The sequence below is a fragment of the Dicentrarchus labrax genome, unplaced genomic scaffold (genome assembly GCF_905237075.1).
Source record: "Dicentrarchus labrax unplaced genomic scaffold, dlabrax2021, whole genome shotgun sequence".
In the NCBI taxonomy this organism is placed as follows: Eukaryota; Metazoa; Chordata; class Actinopteri; family Moronidae; genus Dicentrarchus; species Dicentrarchus labrax.
This window is the reverse complement of record NW_026136718.1, coordinates 19194805-19217856: the sequence shown is the minus strand read 5'-3', so window position 1 is coordinate 19217856 and position 23052 is coordinate 19194805. Positions and strand designations below refer to the sequence as shown.

The 23052-nt window shown below is 42.8% G+C and overlaps 1 protein-coding gene across 3 annotated transcripts in view; it reads left to right on the top strand.

Annotated features, from left to right (window-relative positions):
* Positions 1-8723: 8723 nt before the first annotated feature.
* sema6bb (sema domain, transmembrane domain (TM), and cytoplasmic domain, (semaphorin) 6Bb) overlaps positions 8724-23052 on the top strand; it is a 123454-nt gene continuing 109125 nt past the window's right edge. The window contains exon 1 of one of the 3 annotated variants that reach the window (XM_051378025.1): positions 8724-9758. Coding sequence is in view for 1 of the 3 variants with exons in the window: in XM_051378023.1 (XP_051233983.1) it covers positions 10708-10805 (98 nt within the window). In the remaining 2 variants the exon portion in view is untranslated. Of the gene's footprint in view, positions 9759-10678; positions 10806-23052 lie in introns of those variants that run through there. The other 2 variants (XM_051378024.1, XM_051378023.1) reach the window with 2 other exon arrangements.

Sequence of the window (23052 nt, the reverse complement as noted above, 5' to 3'; positions counted from 1 at the left end):
GCAGGCAATGAAAGGAGCAGTACAATTACACTGTAATGAAATCCATTTGCTCTGTTTCATGTTTACTATTAAACCACAAGTCTCAGGTGTACTGGAACAGATCACATCGCAAACATTTCTTTGGCTCAGCATTTGTTTTCCCGCCAGTTTCACCTTCTGCTCTTCATTGTCAGCAGCCTCGAAAACCGAAGAAATTAGCCTCCATCCATTAATAGCCGCCCCAGATCTGCTTGGTTTCATCTGCGCTACACCATTGATGGGAATCTTATTTCCAACATCCTGCGACAAATTTCCGGAGGCTAGCAACACAAGGTATCAGTAACATACAACACAGCTACAAATCATCTGCAGGTTGAAACTTGATATGGACCTTTGCCCTTACTATATTCTGCCCAATAACATATTAATAAGGCATAACCAAGGCTAGGATAATGCACCAGCTGTGTGAGAGAACTACTCCATCATGTTCAGAGACAGAGGTTGACCTTGAGTCACATGCTGCTAAGCACTGTATTTATTATTAACATTCCTTCTTATCGGATGTATTGATCAGAACATCCTGCTCTGGAACTGCACTGAGGGTAGTTTAAAGCAATAGTTCACTATCTTGGAAACCATGCCTTTTTTCTTGCTTATTGCTGAGAGTTTGATGAAAAGATTGATTCTCATATTTGTACAGTAAATATGTGGCAGAGCCAGCAGCTGGTGAGCTGGGCATAGCATAAAGACTTAAAAGACTTTAAACCATACAAAAACTGATGTTGAAATGACTTCCGATTTATAGGAGGTTATGTGCCAGACTATTTCCACGGCTTGAAGCAGTTGCCAGCCAACCAGCACATAACCCCATGGAATACGTGAAAATGTCGGATTAACACTTTCTCTACAGATTAAACAAACAAGGTATAATGTGTTAATTAGAAAGCTTTAGCGGTGTCGGGAGATGGACTTTGATACCTTCAGGCGGAGCCAGGTTAGATCTTTTCCACTGTTTAAAGTCTTTATGTTGAGCTAAACTAACCGAATGCTGGCTCCAGCTACATATTTACCATCACAGGCATATGAGTTTCCATCTTCTCATCTAACTTTTGGCAAGAGAGCAAATAAGTATATTTCTCAAAAGACCAAAAGTAGATTTTTGTTTTCTTCTAATTATTAAATAATTATGCGTTACTTTCCTTGAGTCTTATAATATTAGACACTACCTTGATTTTAGGTCTTAGGTCCATACTCAAAAGCAAAATATACAAACTTCACTAATTATGTGCATCAGAGTGTATGAGAATTGAACACTGTAAGAAAGTATATTTATAGTTTATGAAGTGGAAGCTGAAAATGAAAGCTCATAAAAGTCATTAACTTTATGCATTAAACTTTTTGCGAGAGTAAAGGTCTTTAATCTTTTCAGTAAAATTGCCCTGCAAGGAAAACTTAACCGGCTACAGACCCTTTATGACTGTTGTGCCTTCGGCTTAAAGGATATTGAAAAAGTGATTTGTGGGAGCCTCTAGCAGACCTTAAAAACACACAATCTAAAAGATTTGTAGGCACAGTCAGAGAACATGGAAAATGCCAGGTCACTGCATGCAACATACAGAATGGAAAGCAGCAAATAACTGGTCTGTGTCTTGCAACGGCCAACAGGTAGTCTCAACTTTGCTACCATGGAGAATGCACAATTTCCTCACACTGTGTTTTTATCGCTTTTTGAATACCAGCGGCTGTCTTTCTATTTCTCTGGGTCTCCCCTGTTTATTTTGGAGAGCTTATTTCACCCCGGAGCCCTGACAACGGGTCAGCTGCCACAGCGGAGGTGGAGAGGAAACATGGAAAGAGCTGACTGGCCCTGAAATATTTATGGTTCTTTAGTGTTGTGATTGTATGAGTTTTGACAGCGATGGCACATTACTGTGACCCTTCCCCAAACAAAAGGCCTGGCGTGTTGCTATCTGTTGTGACTTAGAGAGGTGAGACAAAGTGCATGCTTTTTCACTATACATCGAGGCTCCAAGCTTCACTTTTTTCCCTCTCTTAGCTCTTTGCATGAAAGATATCTCACCACATTTTAGTATTGATCCTCATCCCTTTCAGTATGTTTTTTTTTTTTGCGTCTTTTATCCTTTACCGCTATTTTCTCCAATATTATTTTCTTCAAATCTTTTCATGGCAAAGTGTGTTTGCCCTCTCTCTCTGCCTTCTCTTCCCACTCAATATCCCATCTCATTTCCTCTACCTTGTCATCTCTGCACCACATTCATAATGACAGATTGATGGCTGCCTCTGCAGTACCCCTCAGTAATAATAAAGTCACCTAGATTGGTCCCAACTAATTTACAACAAGCTTATCAAGTGTGTTTACACACTGACTGTAAATTATTTTATATTTAGACTATTTAAGTCCTAAAAGTAATCAGAACTTAAATGCAGTTTAGAGTATTAATTACAATGTCATCTTTAGATTCAGTGCAGTGCTACGGACTAACAAGTGCAAATAACAAACCTGTACAAACAGTGAAAAATGGAATAAGTTGCATAAACATGAGTTAATATAAAATTGAGTTAGCTTGTTTCGTGTAGAGGAGATGAACAAACATCCATCATTTATGAAAGCAGACTTGTTGTTGCTCTCATTCAAAACCAAACAAAGCTTTGTTATTCCAACCTTTTTACTTTATTGTTTACATGTCAAGCTGAGAAGAGGAACAATTCAAAATTGAGCTCACTGCCTTGATGTTTTGTATGAATGCTGAAGCTGGAGTCTCACACCAGGGACTGTCACTATAGGTCATTGTCTGTATTTTCATTTGATCCAGATTCTCACTGCAAATGCTGCCCCTGGCATTATCAGTCTTGGTGGTAATTCTTGAGTTTCTTTATATCTTTACCACACCAAGCCTATTACTAGTCTTAATTAGTGTACATAACATTAACTAAACCACTTGTTTTTTTGTTTTTGTTTTTTTTATGAATACATTATGTTTGAAATGCTTAATTCAGTAATACAGGCAATGAAATTACATTGATGGATGGCCAACATCACTTCTAGCACCATGCAAACTAAAATAAAGCAACAAAATTGCTGCTTATACACACACTGCACATTCATTCATTATTAAGCAGCTCAGAATAACAAAACACATGTATACTGATAATAATGAATAATTAAGCGCTGCTCAATTAGCAAATGTGACTTTCTGATAACAGTAACTTTTACTAAAACTGCATGTTTAAACAGTCTTTACATTTCTTTACAGCTAATACACAGAACCAAGTATTAGCCCTATGAAGGTTTTATTGGAGCAAAACAACTGAGCACCTGTGACATACTACCTCATTCTGATACCAAGGGTGGAATACTTGAGTACTTTATGTGCTTTCATGTGTTGTGCTGCTGTTGAGGGACTCATCTCTGAGATAAAAACACTACATATGTGCCCCGAATATAAGACCAAGGAAGTTCACGAACGGTGATAATCAGTAGTATCAGTTGTGTTGATACATAACCACACAGTACTACAGAACAATGAAATGCTACAACATAGAGGCTCTGTGTGTGAGTGTTTGTGTGTGTGTGTGTGTGTGTGTGTGTGTGTGTGTGTGTGTGTGTGTGTGTGTGTGTGTGTGTGTGTGTGTGTGTGTGTGTGTGTGTGTGTGTGTGTGTGTGTGTGTGTGTGTGTGTGTGCAAATCTCTTTACTGAAACATTATGAACATACAGGCATTCAGCTGGCGGACATGAAATGGACATTCTTGTACAATTCCAGATTCCAGAGTGTGAAAGAAAGTATATATACAGTATATTCAAAGAATGAATGAGAGAAGTAATATTGTTCGACTAGCAATTGATCAAAGTTTGAATGAAGTTTATACAATAACAAATATAGGAGTTGAAGGACGTGTGTAACAATTTTACAATGGCAGTTATAATATTCCTTTTCTGCCAATAGAGCCTCCTAAATGTTACACGCTGAACCTTTAAAAGCCAAAAAAAACTGTTTATGTTTCAGAGAAAGGGTTGTGAATGGTTCCAGCAATCAAGCAAAGTTAAAGCTACAAAATGGAAAAATTAGAGATGTCCACTTGTGGTCAGATCACCTAACACACAGGTCTACACAGGGCAAAAACACCTTGGTCAAGTCATCCAACTACTGTCATTTTAGACTTTGTCGTATCAAACTTGTTTTTTAATGTCAGTCCTTGAGTTGATGGAGACCTTCATAGCAGACAATGATAATAATGTTCTTAATTCAGAAGGTAAACATATTTTAATCTCATCAACATTAAGGAAAACTGCATGTAATAAAATTGTAATTTCATACAGAATATGAAACGTAAACAGGTTTACAACTCACTGTTTTAACATTTCAGGTTGTACAAGATTGTCATTTACAAATTACAGCACTCAGTTTCACTGTCACTGTTTCACTCTCAACCAGTGTAAGTCAAATATCCCACTTGAATCCAATTTAATTTCAAACTGATTTATTTAGTGCTTTAAATGTTTTATGGGTTTGTTAATATTAATGAATTTGTCGTCTTAAAGCTAGTAATGAAACCACTTATTAAATGGCTCCATTTGCTAAGTTGAGTCGTCATAGTGACTGAGCCTGTGAAGTTCCTGTATCTGATCACATGAGCCCTGCGCACAGCCTGCAAGTCTTTGTTCGCAGCTTGGTGAACCATGTGATTACTTTGGTGGGATGGAAAATGGTCACACTGGAGACTGAGGCATCTATATTTTGCATTCATATTTCTGCTGACTTGGAAGTTAGAGGACAAAAGCTCCTGCTGCAAAGAGTTCATCCTACTAACACAGACACACCATTCTCCTCTCCTTCTTTCTTACTGTAGCCCACCTCAGGGGGGAGGACGGCTGTGCTGCCCTTCCCCTTTTCCCCACGCTGCTGAAAGATTAAAAAGTGCATCCTCCATCAAAGGTTGTAGTTCTGTTGCTAAGCTTCTCGCTTTCTCATGGCAGCTCTTCTCCTTTTTATCTGGCTCAGGTCTACTGCCTGCCTGCTCTGACAGACCGAGTGGGATGAAAGGAAAACAGATGAACAAAACAAATATTTATTTATTTATTGTCGGCACACAAACTTTGACAGGAGATAACATGGCATAAATTCTTTTGTTGAATCAACGTGGCTCAAAGTTTCTGTGTCCTGAATCATTTCTATGCAAAGCAGCTGGAAACAGAATAATAAAGGTAATCAGGGGATTTAAAAATAAAAACGTTTTGGAGAGCTGTTCAATATTACAATAGAGACGTCGGCAGTAGCTACAGTACGTACACTGAGAGTGGCTGTGGAAGTCCTCGTTGTATGTATTGATTAACAGTGCAGTGTTTCAAATATATACTTAAACATGCGATAACAGATTTTTTTGGCTACTTGGGGGCAACAGAAACAATCTGTAAAGAATATTGTATCATCTTTTAAGTTAAAGGACCAGTATTTAGAATTTAAAGGCATCTGGCGGTTAAACTGCAGATTGCAACCAACTGAACACTGCTCGCGTCTGTATTTGACAATCTGGGAATGAGAACAGGCTGTGAAGTGTGTCTGAGAGGCTACGCTGGACACAAATCTCCTGGAAATGTGTCTGGTTTGTCCCTTCTGGGCTACTGTAGAAACATGGCGGACTCCATGGAAGGCGACCAGCAGCGTCTGTAGATAAAAAACGGTTCATTCTACGGTAACAAAAACACAACAATTACACAAGACAACTATATTCAGGTGATTATACACTGAAAACATGACCTATGAAAATTGTATTCAATTTCTGCCAATAGATCATCGTAAATGTTAATCAAGGGACCTTGCAGTTGCCAATTGACACATCAGGCAGACAGGAGCATATTAGCATTTAATTGGAGTTGTGTATCTGGCCAGCTGATGTAACACTTGGTTCACACTGCCTACCTGAACAGCGAGTGACGGCTACAGCTTCATCTGGCACGAGTGCTGTGTTTACAACGACAGTGTGTCAGCTGCGTGCTGTCAGCCCTACTGAGTTTGACTTTGATAAGTTCCATACAATAAAAGCCTTGTTAACATATGAATAACATATGATTCTGTCCACAGAAACACCAGAGAGCTTTTATTCTGAAACAGCTACAGGAAGTGTTGAGTTAAAAAAATACATTAATATTTTTGTCCATGTCTGTGACACATTCTACAGATATAGACATTGAAAGTGTAGTGAAAGGTGTTTATGTTGCTGGTATATTGTCGATATGACTATGAACAGACCCCTTCCACTGTGTATTTCTGCTGGGGGGAGCGGGCAGCGGGCAACGTGACTGTTCCTAATCTGTTTACATGGCGGTGAAATAAAAAGCTGCTCAGGTAGGCGGTGTGAACAAGTCGTAAGTCCAATATTCCCTCCTTTTAGCTCTGTCTTTGTTCTCCACCAACTCCTGAAGGAAATGTCAGGCTCTCTAGATGCAAACTAGTTGCTAACTGTGTCCGTTTGCTGTTTGAGGCAGGTAATGTACAGTGGGTTTATCAGAGCTTTTCTACTTAATACAGTGAATACAGTAAGTGAAAAATAGGTACTTAAAAACTTTGTTCCTCCTTTAAAGGAAAAGTGGAATTTATAGGTAATAAAACACATTTTTGCTCAAATACACTTTGTGTTTTGTCGACACAACCTCAGTCTGGTATGACCAGCATGGTGCTTTATGTTAGCTAACGTTTAGTCTCACATAGCCAGACCCATCTTCACACTTCATTTTAGGTAACAGATAGATATTGTTGTATTGATGGACGTTTTTATATAATTTCACCGACTTAACACATTTCACAGTGTGTATTATGGCTCTCTTATCCCAGACACTTGAACCTAGCTTGCCCTTGACAGCATGTTATGAAAAGACACCTTGGTTTAGACTATTAGAGAGACACAAGCATGCTGGTTTGTATGTGACAGCAATAGAGGGACATAAATCAAGAATGTAGGGAGAACCCATCATTATTCCACTGTTGGTGAAATTATTTCTACCTGAAAATTGAAACTGCTGTCAGAGCAATGTCTGTTGTTACCACAGTCAGCCTGTACAAAGACTTTCAGCATGTCTCCTCTGGACAAAGGACACTTTTCTTTTTAAGTTTTAATTGTGGAGGCTACAAAGTCACAGGCAGCATGGGATGATAAGGTAAGCAGGATGAATAATGTTAATAAGCATTACAGTGCTGGTGCAGGCACATTTTGGCTGTGTAAAGGAAGATAAGACCAAAAACAAAACAGTAAACAACAAGCAAACCAAAACAGTGTCCTACAATAATATCAATGTCAGACAAGAGTAGGCCATATTATAAGCTCCACAAAATGTCAGTGGATTAAAAAAAGGAACGTGCCTTTAAGAGCCTGCTGGCATTTCTTTCGAAACAGCTTCCAAAATATATTATTTAAAGACATTTATATAATGTAGCAGTATCTTATCCAAAAATATGTTTGTGGATTTGAATCTTGAATAACCTTAAGCTAATTTATATTCAGTAGTCTAATAGCAGGGGATTTTTTATTTTTTTTTTTTGCATATTTCTCCCAAAGATGATCAGCTGATTTGGCAGCACTAGCAGATTGTATCAGAAAGGCTGTCAGATGGCTGCGAGTAGATTTATTAAGTTGGTAAGCAACACGCATGAGCCCTCAAGCCTATAGAAGTCATTATTTCTGCGAATTAATTATGCATGAATCAAAGCTTAAAAGTGACATTGGCTCCCAGCAGTTTCATGGAGAGGTCCACTAGGTGTTAACTCCTTTACACATATAACACAACACCGGCTTTATCCATTGACAGTGCTGTAAATACTTTTCCATGTAGTAATTTTGACATTAAGTCCTTCACAAGCCTTTGAAATTCCTGTTTAAGGTCAGCATGAGGATGTAGAGTGTCACTAAAAACGCAGCTGATTTAACACCGATTTCAAACCCCAAAGTGAAATAAAGCAACTATTACATTTGGCTGGAGGCTTATTGAGATTTAATTAGACTAAATTATTCCTCTGTTGTGTTAATTTAGGCTCAATGAGACGATGCAGAAAGACCTTAAACTTAAAGGGATGGAAACAGTTTTCAAGTTCATTGAGTTCAGTAAATTGGACTTTCAGGGACTGTAATTAAAACGAATTGTTCTAACTAAAGTGTCCTGTAAAATATTTATGCTGAATCTATGACATCAAATAACAAAAGTAGATGCAAATGGACAAATTGCTCCACTGAGTGGTTGTCCTATTTCCTATTAATATTTATTGTGACTGTTCACTCTAAAGCTGCTTTAAAAATACTTAAATTTGCTCATATGTTTTTAAGTGAACCGCAACAAAATGTAACACACATAAATAAAATGAAATATTCTGCATCTTGATAAGACAGTTGCTTGTCTTTGATCATGATTTATCATCACCTCGCTCGGAGGTCACTGTCTGCCCTCCTAGCGACTCTCTCTCTCTCTCTCAGGTACTTACCACATTTCCACAGCAATAAATGCTCACTTTTATCGAGAAACTCCTTTGAATCTGCCTTGTGATTTGATTTGAACGTCAGCACCGCAAGTGTACGAGCTCAGACCTTTTTTCTAAACCGTGTACTGTTTGTATTTTAAGCTTCTTGGAATAAAGTTAACCCAAGAACAGTGCTCTCTCTCTGGTGTGCGCCCCCGGTGCCTCAGCCGTCTTCTCAGCTTCTCATTTTGCCACCGTGACATTTAGTTGACACACAGTGCGCAAGTGTTTGCCGCAATGAGCTTGACTTTGATGTTCATGAGGTGTTTTTTTTTAGGGATTTGACGGCTCTAGAATTAAACCCAATTAGTCATTAATCAATTCCATTCCAGTCGCTGCGCTATTCTGCTTCAGGTTTTGGCACTAACAGGGCTTTAGGAGTCTCTTGTGGATGACAGCGGGGAGCAGTGCTGGAGATGCTGTAGCTCACACAACCGCTAGAAGACAAACGCCGTGGTCCTCCCACCTTACCAAAAAGCTCCCGAGTGGAGCTCAGGGAACAGGAACTGTTTCTAATAAACCGATGAATGGTACTTTGCGCCGGATCCCGAGTCTGACTCTGCGTGGAAGCGGGGCGCACACACACAGGCAGAAGGACAGTCTTTTCTTTCAGTTAAACCCGGGGTGGAAAAGACGCAGCAATGACAGAGCAGCAGTCGTGCGCAGCGGCGAAATAGACCAACTATTGTGGGGACGGAAGATTGATAACACAACTGGGCGAGCAACGAGCGGCAGATGTAATTTCCAAACGTTGCAGTTGGTTTTGTGCCGGTGGTGTGCCGGATGGGTTGTTATTGCGTTCTCCTTTTCATCATTCACTGCTTCCAGCGTTTCCAGATTACTTGGGGATCTCGGACGGCTGTCTGTGTGAGGGAGTATTGCTGCAGAGACTAACGGGGAATGCCATGTGTCGTTGCGCGACATAGAAGCTCTTTGTGGGCTGTTTTGCACCGGGGACAGGTGGTGCCGTTTGTGTGTGTCTGTGTTGAAACTAGCAGGGGGGCACGGACACACAACCCCTGAGACAGTTGTCTTAGGGATGTCAGGCCGGCGTACGGAATCAGTTTTTGCCAGAGACAGGTGCGACAGGGAGGAGTAGTTTACAAAGCCCTATACAGGATCTGGGAAACGCACTAACGAGCCTCCTCTCTCCTCTGATCTCACTCTCGGATTTTTTTTTGTATCCAGCGGGACTCACAATCGACTCATACTGTCGTTGCCTCGGCGGCACCTTTCCCCTCCGATAACCAGAGGTAAGTGACCCGAACTGTCCGGTGTGGAGGTCTCTGGTGGGTGGTGGGTGGTGGTGTTGGTGCGCTCCGGGGGCACAGGCTCTGTCGCGCCTTGATGCTTTGGATAAATTGCATTGCCTCTGACAACATGAAGGAATTTAATTGTGGGGGAATTGGTTCAGCGAACTAAATCGATACACAATAGCTGATCTGTAATCTTTGGCATCTTGGTTTTACAGTAGGTTTCATTGTATAATTCTCAATTTCATACTGCGTAGCTCGCAGCCACGCAGAAAACAAGCAGCTTTGTGGAGCCCGAAGAGGCACTTCACCATCCATCTATTGATTGGATATTGACACGACTCCGATCGTGTGATTGAAAATGGCTGACAGTTCATGTACGGACCATGATCATTTGTTACTTTACAGCTTTGGTACTGTCACAGTGTCACCCACCTTAATTAAACAGGTTTTCCTCTTGGAACTGTTTCATCTGAAAAATCTGGGACTTTCCTTTGCTGTGTCAAGAAGAATTTCTCCCCTTTTTGACATTACGGTTGATTTAAATCATAACTAGAAAACCTAATTTTCAAATCCAGTGAGTTGCAGAACTGTGGGAACAGAGACTGCATGTGTCTTCTCCAGGGGATTGATTAAAAGGTGCCCTTCTCTCTGTGTCTTTCTCGCTGTTTGTGAGTGCTTGTTGTTTGTATGGTGTGTGATTGTATGTTATCTGCTGGCAGTTGTGTATGTTTTACAGTCCTACCCGCTGGGCCCCTGGTGTCCACTACTCCCTCCTTCAGGCTCTGCCATCCCTCCCTCTCCCTCTGCAGTAGATGCTATCTTTACAGTACATTCAGCTAGTTGGCTGGATAGTGTCGGGATCACATTTTTAGCTTTTTGTGCAAGGACAGCTCAACCTCGATAGCTGGCTCCAAGTCTCCTTAAGTTTCACCGTTTTGGGAGCTACATGTTTTTTTGTTGTGGCCCCTGTTTCAAATTCAAATTGCCTTTCAGCTGCCTTTTGTCCAACGCCGAGGTTTGTGGACTGGAAAGAGAGACAGAGAAGTAAGTGAAGTCCCTAAGGGTCAGAGCATTCCTATAATGAGCCCTACTGTGTGTGTGTGTGAGGGGATAGAAGAGAGAGAGAAAGACACATCTAAAGAAAGTGAGACAGTCATTCTTGTCCAGTGCAAGGGTAGACTCAGCAAAGGGAATACCGGCACCTCCACTAACCTTTCTGTCGCTCTGACTGTGTCAATCAGCCTTGGAGGACAAGAGCCTCTTTAATTCCTCTTCCTCTGGGCTGTCACCCACTCTGACAGCCGGGGGCTCAGGGGTGCTGCTGCAGGTTACACATAGATCCTTCCTCCCTGCTGCTCAGATGCTACATCAGGGAATGATGTACTGCACCAGACTAGGTTTCAGACCTCTTTTTTCTTTTACAGTAACAGCAGTGCAAACAAGGGAGATACAGTAGGTGGTAAATGGGAAGAAGTTAAGATGAAATACGAAAGGCAAGATGATTATAAACTAAATATTGTCTAATCATCTGAGTGTTGCAGCTTCTTTTGGGTGACAGAGGAGGAGTGGTGCCCCCTTTTCTCTCATGTGCTGACATCCTGTTGTAGGCCCATTGCGCCAGCTGTAATTACAAGAGAAATGCTATCAGAGGGAACGAATTAATAGACAACAGAGGAAATACCTGTCTGATAGCATCTCAGATCTTCTCATTGAACCGGATCTAATTTTCATTTGCTTAGAAGTCAAGGACAAAACACTTTGTGGGAGTTGAGAATAGAAGAATATCGGCATTTGCTGGTGTTTCAAGTCATTGTTGGAAAGTTTTGAGATAACATCTACTCAAAATAAAATGATCAAGAGATAGACCTTACAGTATGTGATGCATATACTGTTCATTTTACAGTTGTGAGGCAGCTGTGGCTCAGGAGTGAGAGCGCTAGCACATCAGAAGGTTGGTGATTTGATCCCCGGCTCCTCCCACTGCATGTCGAAGTGTCCTTGGGCAAGATACCGAATCTTAAACTGCTCACAATGCTCTGCCATCGGTGTGTGAATGGGATTTGTTTTTTTCTGATGAGCAGTTAACGCATTGCGTGGCAGCCTCTGCCGTCAGTGTATGAATGGGTGAATGTGACATAATGTAAAGCTTTGAGTGATAGAAAGACTAGAAAGGCGCCATGTAAGTGCAGTCCATTTACTGTGAGCACTAAAGAGTTATCAGCCTTTTTTGTCAAGGTTTAGCTTTGTAATAGCTTCATAAACCTACTTCTGTTTTGATGATATTGAATGATTTTATAATAAACTTCCTTTAAAAGAGTTTAATTTCATTTTGCAGGCAAGGGAGGGGGGATAAATGTTTTCTCAGTCAGTATATAAATAACCAGACTGTAGGAAGCAATACTCCTGCCAAAAGAAATGACTCAGTAGGGGGCAAGATTGCACAGACATGTAAGGCAAACATAAGGAAAGAAATCGAAGGAACAGTGTACCTGATGTTAGAGCTGAAGTCCTGAACACTAAAAGTGATTAGTGGAGAAATCCCAACAGGAAAAAAAGCAATAGTTCCAAGTCAAAGCCTAATATAGGAGCAGGATTTTATGTCAATGGAGAACTCCGATAACAAGGCTGAATGTGTGCCTAGGAAACCAGGCAGGGGGTTTGTACCATTCGAAGGTCCCAGTGCTGATGTCAGTTTTTGGCCATGTTTTTTTCATCCCCAGTGCTTCTCCTCACAGCTTAACAAACTGCTCACTGGAGCATGGCTAATCCTTGGCTAGCAGTGCCCAGTGATTTATTATAAAGTTAGTTAATTTGGGGAGATCTGCAACATCCCAATGTACACACATGCCCTTGACAGATCCCTGCTGTCTTTACTGCGCAGTCTACATCACCAATTAGTCTGAAGAATTGTTTGTGTGTGCGTGTTATTGTGTCAGTGTGTGGGTCATTAAGAAGAGAGAGAAAGACGGAGTGAGAGTTTGCCCATGTCTATCAGAGAGAAACATAAGGGACATTGTTGATCACATTGTGTCTGTTTGCCTTCCTGTCTTGTATGGACTTTGTGTGTGTGTGTGTGTGTGTGTGTGTGTGTGTGTGTGTGTGTGTGTGTGTGTGTGTGTGTGTGTGTGTGTGTGTGTGTGTCTGCGCGCATGTGTGTGAGTCAGTCTGTCTGTGCCCTATACAAGTGTGATTCAGCACTGTCCAGCATTGGTTGAATGGGCGCCCTGTTTGTGCCTCGTTTCTGACGCCAACAGCCGCTCTGCACCCCTTGCCTCGGAGCAAGTGTTGCGCCTATGTGCTAAAATAACAGGTGTCTTTACACAATGACTTAATCCCTCTCCCCCCACCAACCCGCTACACCCTGCTGGGGGTTACGTCACCTGTGGGGGCCCGGGGCAGCTCCAGCGTAGACATTAAAATCATAGATTGGTCAGGCAAAGCTTAATTTGCCAGACAAGTTCCGGCCAAAGTGAGGATATACTGTTTTACCTCATTAATGGGCTTTTTTTCTGTCACAGAATCTGATTGCAGAACATATGTAGAAACCTGGATTCAACATTAAAGCCAGGGTTTTCTCCTCAGAAATACCTTTATTAACCCTTCTCTTTACTTTCTCTTTTCTCCGGTACCAACACTTAAAGGGACACACCACCAATTTAGCACATTAAGGTTATTTTGTAGTAGAAAGCCTGTGATGGAATCTGAGGGTGTGGAAAAGAGGGGGTCATTTAAGAGGCAGGGGGTATCTAAGGAAAGACGATATTGAGTTGCATTATGTGAAAAGTAGGATACAGCATTTTTGGAGTTTACTGTGGACTAAAAGTCAGGACATCTTGGCCTCCGCTGCTGTGATTTTATCTTACTCTGTCTCTCCAACTTTATTAAGTTGCTATACAACTGCTCGAGTAGCCCTTAAAGTCCACTTTGCAGTCAGTGTTGTTTTACTTGCTGCTTTGTATGAGACTTAAGTTAAAAGGTCAGTTTCGAAAACCATACTTTCACTTACTGTATCTAGTGGTACAATATGTAATCATGAAGATCTGATTTAAGGAGTCTATGTGATATCTCCGTCCACCCCAATACAGTGGAGATGAATGAAATTTTATGTCTGGTACTCATAGCCATAAAAATGTCTTTTCAAGATTTAAATGTAGCATGTCTTTTAAGAAAAAAAAGTGCCCCTATTACTGTTAATAACCAACACGCTGTCAACAGTTTTCATCAAACAGTATTTCCAATAAAAACTGTGCATACTTCTAGAGGTAAGCGCAGGAGTGAATAAACCCTTTTAATGTCCCTTTTGGCTGAAGTTTCTCATTGGCATTAGTCCTAAGGGTAAGCATTTGATTCTAATTACATTTCAATATTAGACCAAATATATGTGCATGAACACCTGTGTTTCCTTTAGCCTCTCCTGAGCCTGTCCAGTCTGTCTTGTATTTCTCTGGGTTTAGGCCAAACTAAGGCAGTTGTATTAGAAGTGTCCTCTGTGGGTGCAGAGCTGTCGTCATCTACATCATTCTGGCCCGAGACTTACAGACTGGTAGGAAATACTATTGAGCTGCCGAGTCTGGGGCCTTGTGTTAAACCTGGCACCCCAGCCTCTTTTTCTTTTTTTTTGTCATTCTTTCTCCTCAGCAATCCCTCCTGCTTGTTTTCCTCCGCACATTCTGCCTCCACACCGCTTGCTCCCCCTCATTACCTCTCTTCTCCTGTTTCACACCCCCCCTCCCTTACTCTCCTTCACTTTCTTCCCTCCTCCCCCTCTCTGTCTCCTCTGGACCTTGATGTCAAGGCCTCTCAGGCAGTGTGGTCTCTGTCTGCAGGCTGTCAGGGCAGGGACACTGCCCACTGGGACCCTGAATGGGACAAATTGACCGTAACAATGTTCCCACTTAGCATGTGGAGCTGGGAGAAAGAGAAGGTGAAAAGGAGGGCCTGATGATTGAGGGGCAGGCCTGCCACACTGGGGGAAGAGAGGGAGGGGAGGGGGGATGTTGGGACAGCTCTTTGAAATGTATGAATTTAAGCGTTATATTAAATCACACACCTCGCCTTTTTCTCGCCCTCTCTTCACATCGTCTTTCTCTCGTGTTCACATACACACACACGTACAGCTTTTCTTGTTGTTATTTGCCCAAGGCTAGTGCTGGGGTTGCCATAGCAGCAGGATAAACACGTTTGCCGGTGACCCTGCAAGCCCTCACACACACACAACACACACCTCATTCTCATGGCCCAGATGCCCTCCGGGGGGCGGGTTCGTCAGGCCTCGCAGTTTGAGCTGCACTAAGGTGCTACCGCAGCCTCACAAAGGGTCAAGGATCATCCAGCCCCCCATTAAAATGCAATAAGGGCTATAGCCCAACGGGACCACCTCCGCCATTTAATCACACACCGCTGCTCCCTCATCATCTGCTCTCTCCCTTTTATCTTTTAATCACTTGTTTTTCCAGTCCTGTCTTCCTTTCACTCTCATCTCTCTGTCTGCTTCATGGCTTTTACACATCCAGTGCAATGCCAAGGCAGCCAGAATAGATGAGGGAGTTCAAAGAAGGAAGCCCGATATAGTCAATAATAAGCGCTCTTTCATTTTTCTTAAAAAAAATTCTCTCTCTTGGTGGTAGCGCTCATCGGCAGCCACGGGCTAGTCATTCCTCGGAGTTTGTAAAGTCTATGATTTCAATATTTTTTGTCTATGCCCTTTAACTGTGACAGAATGTCTTGGAGAAGTCGGAGCGATATCATGTTGTGTAAGCCTGAGGTGGCGCAGTATGACAGGAACAAAGAATGCAGCTGCTATCACCAAAGGCCAAGTGGCTGTTGAATAAAGATGCTTCCCGTTGGTAAAACTGGCATTCCATGTAGGCTTATTGTACCTCCACAGGGGGAGTGTGTTCTTGCGTGTATGTGTCTTTTCCTATATTTGAATAAGGTAGACGCAGGGGATTCTTCCATTCTCTGCAGCAGTTAAAAAGAGACATTTCCATGAGTATAAACTCCATCCTGCTGGCAGCGGACCATGAGTGATAATGTGGGAGACAGACATGACTGAGAAGGACACCAAGTCTTGCTTCCTGGACACAAATAAACTGTGTGTGTGTGAGCTGAATGTTTTTCACGGCCTGTTTGCTTGTCATTAATCCGCGTTCACATAACTCTCACTCACTTTCTCTCTCTCTCTCACACACACACACACACACAAACACACACACACACACACACACACACACACACACACTTCGTCGTCTCTCTGTCTCTCACACTCTTATGAAGTCTCGGTGTCAGCAGAGCCCCAGTTTGTTAACAAGAGAAGAGACTAATGAGGGGTCAGGAAGGGAGAGGGACAGGCTGGTCCCATATACCACCCGGAATACATGAATACACACTGGCACATTGAGTCGCACACTTGCATATTCCCAGACACACACTCATAGCTAAGTAACAAGCTACCACAAGCCCAAAGCCTGAAGCAGCATATTCAGCGCCAGCAGCCATACTGCAATTATATTATTTTTCTTCTCTGACATGATATAAATAGCAACACTTACTTCTATTATAGCACTCCCAGACACACTTTGTACACCTCCTCGGTTTCATTACCCTTGTCAGGTTGCTATGATCACTAAGCAGATAACTAATAAGGCAGAGTTTAACTACTGTATGGTGGGAGACATTGCGGAGAGGATGCTGGTCACACACATCCTGAATCATTTCCCGCATCAGCACAGCATGAATCTGAAGAAACCATGCCCTGTGGGCCAGACTGGTATTATCCTGCTGCTGTTTTAGAGCTGATTCATTTCTTAGGGGAACTTCCAGCCCAAATGGTTCTATCCTGTAGTTTTATGGTCGCAGAGAAGCAGCAAAAATAAAATGAGAATGTTCTCATCGCCATTGTCTGTCACTGCTGTGGACAGAGTTGTTTACTACTGTGGCTGCAGCTTCGACTATTGTTGCTGTGGTCTCTGCTTGTCTCACTGGTGTTCTGGTTTTAAGTTTGTGACTGTACTCTATAAAAAAAAAAAGAGTAAATGTTTGTTAATTTTTGCTGCCAAGCTACCACTTGTTTTGTGCTTTGAGGTAATTAACAGCTTAACGCGTTCAGTGACCTGGGGGAGTCAGTCATGCTGAAAAAACAAAAAGAAAACTCTGGCTTGCTGGCACTGGGCGCGGGGGCAGTTGGCGAAGTGGAGGGACGGCGCAGAGACTGTGACCTGCTGTCTCTCTTCGCTCGCTGATGGTGGAGTGAAGAGAGGGCAAAGAGCGGGAGAGGCAAGAAGGGGCAGCGGCGTGTCGATGGTTGACGGGTGAAGCTGAACTGTAAGGTAATGGGGAAAGTAGAGAGGCATTGAGCAGAGAGAAGGCCACGAGCAGATAGAAGGAGAGAGTGGAAAATAGTGGAAGAGTCTTGAGAGGATGCTTGTTCAGCCTCTGTTGCTGTTGGAAAGTGGAGGGAAAGTGGGTCCTTGAACGTACTCGCCTAAATTAACGGCTCAGAAGCACCAATTAATGTACAGCCTCGCTGTGGGTCTCTGCTGTGCCGAATCAAAGGGGTCTTGCTGTGCGGTGCGTCTGCTCATCTCCTAAGCATGTGTGCATGCACTCACATACACACTCAGAGGGGATTTTAGCCAAGAAACTGGAGCCAATGACTGAGAGATGAGATGAAAGTGTCGCACAGAGCTAAAAGCTGAATGTCAAGGTTAAAGAATAAAAGAATGGTGATTTGGGCTTTGTTAATGAGTGGAGAAGAGATGAAGGGAAGGTGAAGTTTGATGTGATAAGAAGGTGAAGAGATGAAATAAGGAGTGTAGGAGGAGGAGGACAGAGTGTGTTCTTCGAGGGCGGGAATCACAGAACCAGACCCAGGACCCATCTGGAGGCAACAGGTCTGGTGACAGCAGGCGGGTTCCAGATCCAAGTATCCCAGCCGTGGGTGACAGCCAGGAAGAGAGCCAGGGTCTCCCCTTGTCCAAGACCCCCGGAGACCCAGCCAGTCCACCAGCAATCTGTCCCCTGATACTAACCACTTCAATATGACAGAGAGCCGTTTTTGTTCTGATGGGTTATGGATTATAATTGTTCAAATTGAGAGTGGATGGTTGATTACATGGTATTAGCACTGCTGTCAGAGATGAGTGGATTCTGTGAGGATGGTCTGTATACTGAGGAGTTATGTGGAAATGATAGAAAGGATTTTTAAGCTTCCTCACAGCAAATCTGTTAATACAGTACATTATGTTCCTGGTCTGAATTCATTAACATTAATTTCTCTTCATACAAGGAGTGGCAACAATGGTAGCTACAAACCAATAAGCCACAAAAGCAAAATATAATTGATATCCTACACACATAACCGCTACTTCTAAAGCCTGGGTGCTGTTACAATAGAGCTGTTGATTGGCAAGTCCTCTGTGCTGGATTTTCTGTGGTTGCTGTGCATTCAGAATACCATAGCTAGCGTGCTCACTGTAGCTAGTGGGTCATTCGTATTTGCATGTAAATGTTTTTCACCCCTTGGCTTGACTGGTGGGGCAATCAGAATGGCTCTCTGTCTGCATCACTAAGAGGGAGGCTGCAATGACTGACTGTGACATTCAGAGCTCAGGCCAGGCTTCACCCTTTGCTTTCATTCGCTTGTTCACTCACATGTTCGTTTCTGTGGGAAGGAGAAGGCAAAAGACAGGAAAGGGTGTTTTTGTGCGTGTTGATGTGATATCCAGTCAGTTGATCCTTTAGTGTATATTCAGGGTCCCATTCTTAGCGGCTTGATTTGCTCTAAACATGAGAATTATCCCACATCCTCCTACCTCATCATCCCAACCCCGGAGCCTCAGCTTGGCCACCTCTATCATCCCATGGCGCCACTGAGATGGACACTTTTAAGGCTTTTCTTGCTCGGACCAGAGTGCCACACACAAACGCGGCCACACAGACGCCACACACCTCCCACGTGGCGATGATGGATACGTGTGCAAACGCATATCTGCACGACGGAGGAGTGTTTGTGCTTGACTCATGTAGCACATCCCGGGGTTTGGCAGTCTGTCAGACATTTATCAGCCTCTGTCATCAAATGAAACATGGTCCTTTGGGCCTCTGAGCTTGAGTAGCTTAGTTTCTCTGGTTGCTGAGCAAGGCAGGCTGAGGGGACGTTGGGGACAAGGAGGAGGGCATATGAGGGAAGGAATGAATGTTTGAGTGAATCAAGCACAAATATGGGCAAGTATGTGAGTGAGTGAATGAAGACATAAATAATCAAAAATAATCACCTCCCCTACTGGTGGAATGTGTGTTCATGCCACGGATATGTCCATTTAACTGACATTATTTTAAACATAAACACCACAACGCTCCTCTGTTGCTCCATTTCTTGCTCATATTTGCTGTATTCCTTTCCCAACACTGATGTAGGTGCATCCTGCATCTTTGTCTGAGGATGTGAGTGTGTCTCTGCCAGTGTGGGAAGTTCTGTGTGTATAGACAGTCTAAATAAACACAAGAACTATTTAAAAAGTTTCTCTTTTCCAGTTTATACTGGTGTGTGTTTGATGTGACAAAACTTCAAACATGTCTCTAATCCTCCTCCTTGACATTTGAGCGCTCAGTTGTTTTATCCCAATTATAGGATGTTACTGTACGGTTTGTCCGCTACGTAGTAAACAGAAACATTGTGTTTGTTGCTGTTATTATGCGTTTTTTGCTGTATTTGTTTATTGGCTGCTTTTCTAAATATAGTGTGAGGAGCAGTGGCACCTCGTGGGATTAAAATGTCTGCATTTTAGCCTTTTAATCATGCCAAAATGTTAAAGTGTTGGTGCTATTTTGCTTGTTTCTGGGCTCACAGTGTACTAATTTTGACTCCTCATCAGTAACCTGATTTGACTCTCGTGGCAACTGCTGTCCTTACCTGGCGACATCATCACTGCACTGCCTCGACATCCTGTTGTGAGCATCAACACGCAGCTCACTTGTTACCTGCTGTGGCTGCTCTAACCTTTTCAACAATTATCCGCTTGCTTCTTATAAATAGCCTTGCTTGTTCTGTCTGTTTCATTTCAAAACCAGCCACGCTTTCCCCCGGCTCTCTGCAGCAGCGGCAGCAGCACAGAAACTCGATCCTACAGTCTAAACTGAAGTAATAAACAAGACAAGAAAATGCTTGAGAGCCAGCTCTTGCAGCAGGCCTGAGATATGTCATGTACCATGAAACATTAAGGGTGCTGTGAAAAGCATTGACTGAGGTTTTCCACTTGCATACATGCTGGAAAAGAATAGCAATAAAAGCCATGTTGTTGCTGTAATAGCAAGTAAACAGAGCAGTTGGCCAAAATAACCCAAATCATCATAGAAACATGCAGCCAATCATTGAGCTTCCAGATATGCCTCCTGCCTTCCCAGCATGCTCCTAACTCATAATGGAGCAATTTTTTTCTCCTCAATTTTTGCGTTATTGATGACTCTCAGTGAGTGTGTTTTTTAATTGTGCTACCCTGAGGGGGTGAACTGAGTGCTCAGTTACAGAAACACTAGTGAGCACTGTTCCTGCCAAATGTTTAAGATGGCAGTTATTCTTGAGTGAGTTTTTTTTAGTTGTAATCGCCTGCCTGCCGGACAGCACCGCGCCTCTCTGGTGGGCAGTCTTTATTATTATTTTATTTTATTTTATTTTTTCACTCTCTTTTTCTCTGTTTTTTGGCTGCTTCACCTGGCATAGAGATCCTCTCTGCTGTCATCAGCACCATTAACGGCCACAACAAAGTAGCTTTGAAGCTCTGCGGGGCTAAGGCCGTAATAGGAGGACAGCTCCAGGATCACGCTATAATGGAGGGAAAAGCTCAGGGGCTGTTTGCTGCCTAGTTCAGATTTCTGTTCCCTTTCATAAGATAAGGCTCTAAAGACATCTGAACCAATTACTCTGTCTCTCTCTTCGTCAACCTTTCTTACTGCCTCTCATCTCTGTTTTCCCAGGCTCTGACATTAAAGGTGAGGTCGACGAGCGCAGCTATATGGATGGATCGTAACTATACAGGATAAATGATGCTAAAGTGGTGAATTCATGACAATAAAATCGTCGATCTCTGGAGCTATTTTTAAGGCAGAGGTAGTGACTGCTGGAAGCTCAGTATTTATTGCTGTCTCTTCTGTTAATTGGATGCATTATGTTCATTTCCTTTGCTGCTTTTCAAATCTTAATCACATGGTTAATTTGCTGTCTTGCAGGCTTAAACCAGCTGGCTCCAAACATCTTCATCTTCTATCTCTTTGTCTTCTGCGTGTGTCTCCATGGTTTCCTCTGCTTGTTTAGTAGTCAAGCAAGCTGGGTTTATGTGTGTCAAAGTGTGTGTGTGTGCGTGTGTGTGTGTGTGTGTGTGTGTGTGTGTGTGTGTGTGTGTGTGTATGCATGTGTGCCTCTGCTTGTGTGTGAGGCTAGGTGGCTATGTTAATATAACAGTGTCTTCTGGCATTAATACAATGAGGCCAGAGAAAATGTGATGGGGATTATTTGTCTGGCAGGTCTGAGTCAGTCCACAGAAGAAAAGACCAAGCCGCTGCGAGGAGCCTTCATTAATATAATAACACTCCTCGGTTGTAACAGGCAGCATGCTTCGCGCTCTTTATGTGGAATGACACACACGCACACAAATGCACAGACACGCACACAAACAAACAGATACCTAAAAAACCTAGTCCACGACCACCTCACTTCCTATTTATATATTTGTCACTTTCACAAAATTCACAAAAAGGAAAGTGGGGAAGCTGATTACGCTCTCCGCAGTCACTTCTCCTTGTGTTTTACGGGCCATCAGCTCAGCATTTCTTCTGCCATTGTCAAGTTGGTTCCCCGCTGCTGATAAGATGTAATTGCCAGTGTGGCAGTTGACTTGCTTCTTCCTTGAGAGTTGCCATCCAGGCTGAAGCAGGCTTTGAGACTCTTTTTGTTCCCCTGAAAAGTCTACATCAATATCTTTGTCTGGAGGTGGGGGCGATTTCGTTTGCATCTGATAATCCCTTTTCACTCCTGAAATTAGTTTCTCTCTCTTGAGGCTAACATGCAGCAGCAAAATTACAAATGAGCGAGGATTACAAATGTAAAAGTGTGAAACAGAACAGATAGGGAAATGAGTGGAACACGCGTGCGTGTGTGTGTGTGTGTGTGTGTGTGTGTGTGTGTGTGTGTGTGTGTGTGGAGGGTTCCTCTCTGTCAGCAATCAAGCACTCTTGCTGGGATACTCACCTGATTGAAATGAATAGATTCCTGGATAGTGGATACAGGAGGAGGGAAATGGGGAGTGTGGAGTGGCAGCCGGAGGGCTCGTCTTTCATCACTCACACACACACACACACACACACACACACACACACACACACACACACACACACAAGGGGATGGCTCAGTGGCTCATTAATGCACCTTAGCACTACCGGCTACACCAGGCAGCGAGCCAACCCAAAAACAGAAGCCAAGAGGTGATGCTCACCATGGGCCACCCTGGGATGGGAAGAGGGGGTAAAGCTGAGCCTCTGGCAAGTTTTAGGTATTACTCATTAGTATCCATGCACAAACTAATGAAGAGCCTGGAGAAAAAGAGAGAGAAAGAGAGAGACAGAGAGAAGAATGAGGTTCCAACCAAACTGAATAAATAAACACTCTTCGGCACAAGCGCTTGCATTCACACAGTAGGCCGTGAAGGTAGCTCAGCCTTACAACACCCAGTGATGTTTTCACTGAGGAGTTGATATTTAGATAGACTTAAGGCTTAGGAGTGTCTGTGTAAGTGGATGTAGTGATACATCTTAAAACAGAACACTCTCCCTGAGCCGGCGATGTATTTTGGTGAACTAGTTCTCCTTCATCCAAATGCCAGGGGACACAGACACACAGGGGAGACTAGTTATAGAAATAGCCTGGGTTTTTGTTCATAAACACAACTCCCTCCTTATGGAAACGTGCTCTATGTGTGTTGTAGGTTTGTACCAGAACGCTTATATATAACCCCTCTATATGACAGCTTGCGTCAGCATGATTATCAGCGGAGCACCATTGATTTTGTTACAGAGGTTTCAGAGGTAGAATATTGCCATTTAGTCTGTGTATTTACATCAGGACATTTTGTTATTGTTGTCAGGCGTCTCGGTAGCCTTGCTCTGGAAAGCTCAGAGTAGGGTTGCTTATTTTTAAGGCTCAGCGAGTCTACAGCCAAGGCAGCTAGTTTCTCTTCCAAGGCCTCCTGAGAGTCAACCCTGAGGACCTGGACTAATTCTTCTGCATCACATTACTATT